General features: G+C 34.1%; 1 protein-coding gene across 1 annotated transcript; it reads right to left on the bottom strand.

Moving 5' to 3' along the window:
- Positions 1 to 5,110: 5,110 nt before the first annotated feature.
- LOC115987313 (protein SMAX1-LIKE 3-like) lies at positions 5,111 to 8,700 on the bottom strand. The gene is made up of 3 exons (XM_031110832.1): positions 7,147 to 8,700; positions 6,789 to 7,038; positions 5,111 to 6,528 (listed from the first exon to the last, which is right to left on the bottom strand). Exons 1-3 carry the CDS (start codon positions 8,343 to 8,345, stop codon positions 5,386 to 5,388), a joined length of 2,592 nt encoding a protein of 863 aa, XP_030966692.1. The 5' UTR covers positions 8,346 to 8,700; the 3' UTR covers positions 5,111 to 5,385.
- Positions 8,701 to 9,857: the final 1,157 nt, after the last annotated feature.

The raw sequence follows: 9,857 nt of genomic DNA, 5'->3' as shown, positions 1-9,857 counted from the left end.
GTTATATCTCGTATATACATCAAAGACATTGAAAAACATCCTATTAGACGATTTCTACGACCATATGATTTATTATAATCTTTAAACTTGGTGCTAATATTACTATTAGCTACCTAATCAGAAGAAATATGTCTAAATTTAGTAGAATACTCTTCAAACAACACAATCATTTGTCCAGACACCAATAACAATGCCAATAATTGTAGCGATAGAGATTTGATCTAGAAGGGTTTTTGGTTTGGATCATTTAACTGGTGGGAAATATTATATTATATTAAACCTATCAAAATTTTAAAAATTAAAAGCAATTGATATTTGAAATGTCATTGGCAATCTAAGTCCACATCATCAAGGAAACCAAAGGAGAACTCTAAGAGCTGAAATGATACAAACTCAATTTTTTCCACTTATGTCAATTAATGTAATATTACTTGCTATGAAAATAAATGAGATAATGAAAAGAAGTATGCATAAACATTAAACATTAAACATTAACATAAATTGGAAGATAAATCTTCTTAAATTTAAATTGTCATTTAATTTGAACAAAAATAGTTTGATATTATTTGTTATTAATTTTTCTGAATATTAATTGCTAGTTTTTTATTGATATTTGTTAGGCTAAGTTGCTTTGGAATATTTTGAATAAAAGAAAATTAAAAACCAGTCACATTTGTTAATCCAAATCATTTCTTGATCATCTAAAAAATGTTGCAACAATTTAATACTAGATTATTATAATAACAATGTTAGTGTATTCATGTTGATTATATGTATATTTTGAGTAAAAAAACAAAGTGGGCAAATGAAAGGGCGAATTTTATAATATGTGCAGGTGATGTTGCCGAAAAAAAAAAAATCAAGATCTACTTTTATGATGCTGGAACACGTGCAGTTTTGATTTTTCAAATTAGGGTTTAAAGAATTATACCTTTGGTGCATCTACGTGAAATAATCAACAAGAAACCTTGAATCCTTAAAGCGTAATTGAAATCCTCGTAACTTAATCTCGGAATTTCCTTGATCTTTACTTCAATGACCATACAATTGCTTGGGGGATTGAGCTCTCATTTTCAAGAACAAAGCCCTTAGCTGTTTGCTTCTTGAAAAATCTTGAAAATATTATTTTCTTTCTCCCTTGGCAGCGGTGTATCACTTAAAGAGAGGAGAGAACTATTATTGGATTAGTTATCAGGCTAGCCTATGTGAGCTTTTAAAATGCGGCTTAAAGTGATCAGACAAAAGGGAAATAAAAATAGAGAAATACTAATGGATGCCCTTAAGGCAATAGTTAACAATCCATTTAAAGAAAGTTTTCATGAAAAAAGAAAAAAAAAACAATTAATTTTTTGACAGTTTTTTTAATTCCCCATGAAAGTGGTGTCAAAACTTTCATAAAATAGATTATTAACCATTACCCTGAGGACATTTGTTAGCATGACCCGTAAAAATAATAACTCTAATGGGCATTGGGTTTACTGTTAACTCATAACAAGTCCAAAGTTATCATTAACCACAATTATCTATACTATCTATAACAGGATTCCCCTTTTTGGACTGGATTTTTATATAGTTCAGAAATGCGCCTAAACCCTAGGTTTAATAGGGACCAAACTTGAGAACAACCCGATAAAAATACATTTCCAACTCCACATAAAATGCTTACAAAATATGACATTCTCCTACTAATTCATGTCTTCAAAACAAACTTATCCAAAAATTGAAATTTAAAACAAAAAAACTTCTCATACCACTTCGATATTTCCCTCAAGACCACATTCCAACTTTGTGTTTTTTTTTTTTTTTTTTTTAAACTTTATCAAGACTTGCCGATTTCTTTTATTTAATTTTTTTTTTTTAATTTCTAGTTTCCTTAATTCCTAATCTCACATACACTAGACCAAAAAAAAAAAAAAAAAAAGCGCCTCATTGCACGCACAAAGTGCGTGTGATGAGGCTAGTTCTACTATAAATTTATGATATTGCACTCTAGGTCTTTATGTGATTTCTTAAATCATTGAAAGACTCCATTAAATAGCATTTAAGCCTTCCATGAAATCATCCATAGTGAAATAAAACCAATGGTTATTGTGACTTTGTAAATCACTACATCTGAAGTCCTCAATTTAATCTCTTGATTATTCTTACATTCTTGTAGAATCAAATTCTATTTAATATAAATTTTAGTAACTCCATACTAAATTAGTCAAGTTGACATTCTAAATGATCAATTCCCATTAAATCTATCTCAAATGGATGTTTTGTTATCTCTTATTGAGATTACAAATTTTGTCTTGAGGAAAAGTGTTTCCAACATGTTACATACAATTACCCAACGTACTGAAGTTTGACCGTACAAGATCTTACTCTAGCATACATCAAAGTACCCAACATTTGGATTGTTTGAAACAAAGCAACAACTGGTATTAACAAAGAGAGAATTCGCAAAAATAAAGAAACAACAAGTGGCACGGACACAAAGAAGCTCAAAAAGAGACACAACATCAGTTAAAGGAAAATTAGAGAGAAACACAGCGTAAATAGATCATATAATATTTAGTCAGCTAAATTAGAAAAGAGAATCTAATAATGTACCAATGATTTTACTTGCATAACCCTCTAAATTTTCTTATATGCACAATGCTCGCACAAGCACACATAATTGATCTTTAGAATCTATGTATGCATTAAAATAAAATCCAAAATTTATTGTAAAAGTAGGCTGCTAATGCTCCACTTTTATGCCTGCACTTTACCACCTCTTAGAAGTTTTGGTTTTGCATTCAAAAAGTGGAAAAAGATGGAGACTAGAGTTGGGACAACTAAAGAACTGCCCATGTGAAATTTTAAGCTTAAATATATTAATTATTAAGAAATATCATTTCTTAGCATTTTAAGGACAAGCTATATATTGCTTTAGATTTTAGACTCTCTCCTATTTCATGTGGAAATCTCATTGACGGTCAGAGATCACCACTTATGTTTATAACTTCAGTTCAGTTTTCAACTTTCTTTTTTTCCCCTCTTTTTACTTTCTTTTCTAGACCACTGATTTCTTATAGGCAGGGGAAGGTATATAGAACTTTAAACAAAGCAAAAAAATTTGAATTGAGATGGAATTCTCTACTTCTTTCCGTTTGTTTTGCGCGTCTCACGTCCATGTTTTACGCGTTTTTTTTTTTTTTTTTTTTTCTTCTTCAGCTCAGCGCCTCTTGCACTATTCATGGGACATGAACAATGCAATCAGGCATATGAACAGTAATTTTAAAAGTGAACAGTAATCGAAAAATGATTTTTTGTTGTTTTCAGTTTTCAGCAAAATAAGCAGTATCTAAACGCACACTTTGTTTTCTCTAAAAAAAAAAACCATAAATACTAGCTTGACCATAAAGAAAGAGCTCTATTACATGGCCCATTGTTAACTTTTAGATAATCCAGTGCCATATGTTTCTAAACAATGTGACACTTAAGGAATCTGAAACATGAAGCGCACAATTGAGCTTAGGGAATTAGATTAACTCAGAAGCATCAAATAAATGAAGCATATTTGAAAATAATAAAGATGTTGGAAAGAAGCTTGTGTATCTGTCAAAACATAAACAAGATTGTTCAGAACATAATAGATGTAAAAAGATAATGACATCATAAAAAGAAGTGAGAAGAATTTTAAAAAGTAGAGAAATCATGCATAATAAGTGAGGTAAGCAACTCAATGACACTGTATTTCAAAAGTAACATTAAATAATTCTCCAATAATTGTTGTGTATTCCTAAATTCCTTAAACATCTTATAATTTTCATGATTATGTTTGTGATTCTAGTGTTAAAATTTGTGATGATTAATTGCTTTAATCGTGTTATTCTAAAGTAAGAACATATATGGTCTACAGATTAGATGCTTCTCATTGTCTTTATATTGATTTTGCTTATATGTTATTGATTGCCAATACTTTTCAAAGATGAGAATGTTAGGTCCTAATACCAACCGCATAAAGACAAAAAAAAAAAAAAGTGAAAATAACCTCTCCATTTATGAAAAGTGATATGCGTTTTAATAAATCTTGTGGAAGATTTTCCTATTCCCTTAATAAAGTAGCCATGCCTTTACAATTCAATCACGTTATGAATCAGTCCTTTATTTTGCCTTTTGATTTCATTTGTTCCCCTTTTATTTCATTTCTGTCAAAGCTTTTTTCTACTGTATATAAGGAACTGTGTGGTTTCAGAAATCGTTTATGGAGTTTTATGTTCAAACAATGTCATAACTTTGTCTCATCAGTTTCTCTTTGCAGTAAAGATAAGAGATTAGGCCAATAAAGTGCTTATATGATGTACCCAATTCCCTTTATAACATTATGCAGTGAATGACCATAGTATTTGAATTGGAAGTACTTTGATTGGTCGAATGTGGCCCAATTGCATGCGCCTTGCCCCCTTTTTTTTTTGAAAGGGCATGCATCTTGCACTCGGCTCACTGTTGATACAAGATATACTTCTATGGGAATTTGGGGAGTACAGGAATTGGGAAGGTCATCCAACTTAAAAGAATAGATGGATTTTCCACATTGTAAAAGGCTTTTCAAATCCAATAAACAATAGCAACTTTGCCTCACAAGATCTTAACACAACTACCAAGGGATGCTTTCTTATAATTACTTAATGTAAAATACTGGATGTAAATAAGTATAAGAGGATATTTTACCTTAATTTTTAGGAGTTTTTAAGATATTTTTTTTCCTTATTGTGAATAGTCAGACAGAGGAGGCATGAGTTCTTTGTTTAACTCTATCAATGAACCTAGTAACAATACCAAGTACTTAATATTTTTCACAATTTTTTTTCTTCATATTTTGACATAGCTCGTTATAATTGGTGCATCATAAAAATGATATCAATAGTGGATTAGGTGAAAGTGATGTTAAATTTTCATAGATTCATAATAGACCATATCGACAATTACGAAAAAAAAAATTGAGAAAAATGTTGTGTTCTTAAATGTCGTGTGCAGACCATCAACCTTATTGCAGAATCATATTCTTTTCTGGTTTTACAATTGGAGGAGGAAACGAAGAAAGATTATTTTAGCTGATAAATGGATGTAATTAGAGTCATAAATCCCAAATATAAAGTACATTTGAGAATGAAGCAACCTGTTACACGCAACATGAAGACGAAAGATACAATAATATACACATCGAACTACATGGCTAAATCCTACCCCCCTAACACCGGAATATCCTTTAAAATCTGTATCTTTTTTCCATTTTGTTCTTCTATCCCTCCCCCAAATCTATATTAAAAAGTGACAAAGAAAAAAACATAAGTAAAACCAAAAACAAAAAGTATCAGCCAAAACAGAAGATCAAGTGTTCCCTCCAATGACAAACTACAATTCTTGAATTTTGAAAACAACTTTCTTATCCACAGATTCCAAAATACCACTGTTACCAACTGAGTGTTCATCTCCATTGTCGTCTTCAATGGCAATATTCAAATCAAGTGAGACACCTGAGCTTTTCTCCTCCGAGTCATCCTCATTGTTTTTATCTTCATTCTCAGCAAGTTTTTGTCTTCTTCGTGGAGAACAAGCTCCAGACACTGAACTGAAACTTTCACAACTGAAAATGATAATGGCATCCATAAGAGAAACAGTTTCACCACCTGGAACAGTTATTCTTCCACTTTCAATTGCTTGCTGAATACCCTTTCGAGAACAGTAATCGATTTGATCCACATCTTCCATGAAGAACACTCGGTGCGGATTCTCATTCACGGCTTCACCAAGTCTTTCAAGATAGCTGCAACCAAGTTCATCTCTTGTCCTTTTATGTTTGGATTCTTCACTTGAATCAGCTCTAGTTGAAGAGAAGCTACTCAAAGGAATGGAAACAAAGTTGCTTGGAGAGCCAAAAACGAGTTTAGCTAGCTCCCTTGAAATCTTTTCTTTGCCATCATTATCAGCACCTAAGAAGAACAGCCAAGTCTCTTCTTTGTTCTCTCTATCTTTCGCATTGCCTTTCCTTTTGTTCATTCCAGACCTGCACTGAAGAATAGTTGTCGCAATCTCAGGAATTATGTCTTTCTGCCAAGAAGCCTTTTTCTCTAATGCATCGCACAGTATCTTCATGTTCTCAGCATTGAGCTCTCTGAACATATGAAGGCCAACCATGTCTTCCATTACTTCACTTGAAGATGCTGAGTTAGGGCTAGAATTTGGATTTGACAGAAGGTCTGGCTTAGGGGCATTTCTCTCAGGCATGAACATTCTTATATCGCTCTCATTGTTTTCATCACTAATTTCAGATACCCAGAACGGCTTTTCTTTCTGCACCAGCTTGGATTCAAAGGTGTGTGGCCAATTTAGGTAGGTCTGATGCAAGTTAGGTTTGCGGTCATGCAAAGAGATTGATGCTGAGGAAGGAGATGATGAAGTCAAAAAGATACTTTTTTCAGCAAAATGGGGTTGCTTATGGCCTGAACTGCAGAATGAATTCCATTTCTTGCACAGATCCCTGACAGTGACACATTCCTGCATTAGAGAGAGAGAGAGAGAGAGAAAAAGAAATATTAGTTTTAAAAGTAATTCAACATGGAACAATATTTTTTTCTTTTTCAATGAATGACATTCTGACTATAATGACTGATAAATCACCACACATCTCAAAAGTTTAAAATGTAAGGAATAAAAAGTTATGATAAATTGCCACGTCCCAAAAATGTAAATTATTAAAGAATAGTAAATTTAATTATTTAATTATTATTCTAATAATGACAAGGTACGAAGTAAACCTGATCACTGCCGGAGTCTTTTCTGCGGTCTTCTTTCTCCTGTCGGAGCCATGAAGGCAAGTTTGAGCTGGTGGAAATAGTCGTGGTAGTCTCCTTATTACGAAAGCTGCTACCAATGCTTTGAGCTTCTCTGTTGAAATTGATCACACAATCCGTGCAGCAAGTTAGGTGCTTATCAAATCCTGTCTCTAGCATTTGCCAGCCAGCCCCATTATTGGATACCTTGCTTCTCACCTGAGCTTGAAAATCACTGAACAAAGCAACATAGCGTTTAGCATCAAAAACCCACATAGAAATTAACTACTACAAAAATTACTAGTTGTTCTTGAAATTTCAGCATAATACATATCAAACTTACCTTTCAAGGTTAAGAGTTAGGCTCAAGCTACCAAGTGGGATAGTAAGAGGGTGAAGCTCCCAGATAGACTCCAGAGAAGGGCGACCTGTTTTACATCTCATGTAACTCTGAAAAGTTGCAATCCCCAAAAGCCACAATCTTCCGGTTTCCCCAATTCCACACACCAATCTTTTAAGCTCCATGATTATCTGCTCCACAGGACAGTAGTAGTTTCTCCTTTCTTCACCATAAGCTGACCACAGCTCAGCAATCCATTTGAGATCTCCCAAATACAGGACAACCTCTCTGCCAATATAGCTTTTCACAAGGCACCCAAGCTCCATTAGCTTCTGTTCAACATCTTCTTTGGATGGGTTCCTCAGAGAAAATTGAGGAAGGCTAATGAATTGGGCATACCTCAACTCCCCTGGAACATTACCTCTTTCAAATTTATCCATCACTCCCCTAACCACACTCTCAGCACTAGCTAGACACTCTCCTACAATAACAATGTTTCTTTTTCTTTTGTTTGACAATTCATTCAACACACTCATTACATCTTCACTCCTAGCTTGTTCAAAGGGCTTAGCTAGTGACACGTTGAACTGACTAGAAGGTGGAGCAAGAGGCAGATTACTACCAAGAACTAGAGGCTTGGTGTTTTCTTTGGAATGGCTACTCATAGTAGGACTTTGATTTTGAGAACAAATCTCTAAAGAAACAGCTTGCTCTACCCTATTTTTCACTTGGGTGCTCGAAAAACCAGCCTCTCTCATGACTCTACTAACACTTGGGTCATCTAAAATAGAGATAATGAGCTGTTCTAACTCTATTTTGAGGGCTAATATGGGTTGTTGCTGGTTTTCAATAGAGCCACGGCGTTGGTGTGCCTGTGCACGCTTGAAGGCTGCAACCAAGGCATTGGAGAGGGAAGGATTGAGATAGTGAGGGCCTAATAATGGGCTTGGCGAAGAGGCAGGGAGGCGGTTGAGAGCAACATTGAAGCAAAGCTCTAAGGCCTTGCATTGGAGGGGATGAGAATGGGATTGAAGGCAAGCCCTCCTAAGAAGACCAGTAGAGGATGCAAGCATAGCACTTGCAACATGGAGAGGAGTCACTTGTGCATGACCCCGGCGTTTAGCAAGGGTGACTGCTTGTTTCACTATGTTTGCTGCCTCAGCAGTTAGACCCTGCTGTAAACTACAAAAACCTTGTCTCATCTTGTTAATCAGTATTGAGAATTCACTCCCACAAACCTATATATAAATAAAGAAAGGACAGTTAAGGCTCTTAACTGGATGGGCTTGATGGGTTAAAATATGTTTTGGGACAATTTTGCTTAAGTCAGGATAACAATATGAGAAAGTAGTTTACTGGAATTTGTTTTGGTTGAGAGTGAAGAGGGTGCGTGTTAGATTATAAGGGATGTGGGTTTGTGCCTTTCTTGTTAGTGAGGGAAATTTTGGCTTTGTATGTGAAAGTGGATTGCATGTGATGCAACTTTGCCGCTTTCTCTCTCTCTCATGACATAAAGGAATGTGGATAATTAAAAGTTGGTCTCAACAATATTGTGGGAACTATAAAATATATCTCACAGCACTGAGCTTTAAACACAAGGAATGGAATAATCACTTTTGTTAAGAATAAGCTCAAAACTAGATGATGAAAAGAGAGAGAAAAGAAGGTGGAAAAAGAGAAATAAAGGGGAAAGTGTGGGTCGTCCACCAATAACGAGACCTGAGAAAAAGATTGGAGGACTGTCTGTCTGTTTGAAGGGATTGGGAACTGTGGTTCTGCTTTTTTTTTCTCTTTTCTTCTGTGTTCTCGAAGAAGAAGAAGAAGAATAATGCCTTTGATGATTGATTGAGGTATGGATCACAAATAACAAACCACTTGAATATTGCCATTAAACCAATGTAAAAAATTAGCTCTCTCTCTTCATTTCCAAAAAAGTATGCTTTGAGGCACCCTTTATTTTAAAATCATGGGTTTTTGTTTGCCGAAATTTTGCATTGACAGTTTGGAAATTCAAGCTTTATTTCTTTCTCATACATGAAAGCATCTTCACACACATTTTGTGCATGTTTATAAACGTCTTTTCCAATTATTAGTTTGTTTTTCCTACAATTTTTTGAAATGTACTACATTCATACAATAACAAACAATAATGAACAACTTTTGGTTGTCATCACCATCCTAACATCATCACAATAATTAACTTCAAATTCCAAATTATTTCCCACGGTCACATGCACAGAGAACCTCTCTAAGACATTAAACCAAATACAGCTAAGGTAATCAAAATATTGGGAAAAAACCAAAAACAAAAAACAAAACCACTGCGTGTGTGTCTATATATATATATAATAAAATTCATTAAAAAAAAAAAAACCCATAATTGTAAATGCAGACACTCATTTTGTGCCTTGCTAACAATTTTAACCCCCTATTACCAATGATAACATTATAGGAACTGTTGTCCATGTTTCAAAGTATTTGGGTATGTGACACATATCTCGTTTTGAATACAAATTTTTTATTCCACTTTTTATGTTTTATTTTATTCTCCACCAACTATGGTATGTCATGTGTTTAATATATATATTCATTTTTGTGGGGGCCGTTTTTGTTGTGGGGTGGGAAACTCTTCAGCTCACGCTTATAAGGCAAAGGGGGGAAGGAGATTTTTTCGATGTGGGACGCACGTAAAAAAGTGGAGTGGGAGTACAAGA

The sequence above is a fragment of the Quercus lobata genome, chromosome 4, assembly GCF_001633185.2.
Source record: "Quercus lobata isolate SW786 chromosome 4, ValleyOak3.0 Primary Assembly, whole genome shotgun sequence".
NCBI classification, from domain to species: domain Eukaryota; kingdom Viridiplantae; phylum Streptophyta; class Magnoliopsida; order Fagales; family Fagaceae; genus Quercus; species Quercus lobata.
Note: the sequence above shows the minus strand (reverse complement) of the source record. Positions and strands in the feature narration are given on the sequence as shown.

Bases quoted from the DNA above. Each gene is read 5' to 3' on its own strand.
- LOC115987313 (XM_031110832.1), bottom strand. From the start codon at position 8,345: ATGAGACAAGGTTTTTGTAGTTTACAGCAGGGTCTAACTGCTGAGGCA. The intron at 7,039-7,146 runs GTAAGTTTGATA...TGCTTTGTTCAG, and splicing joins CTAACTCTTAACCTTGAAAG to TGATTTTCAAGCTCAGGTGA. The intron at 6,529-6,788 runs GTTTACTTCGTA...TCTCTAATGCAG, and splicing joins AAGACTCCGGCAGTGATCAG to GAATGTGTCACTGTCAGGGA.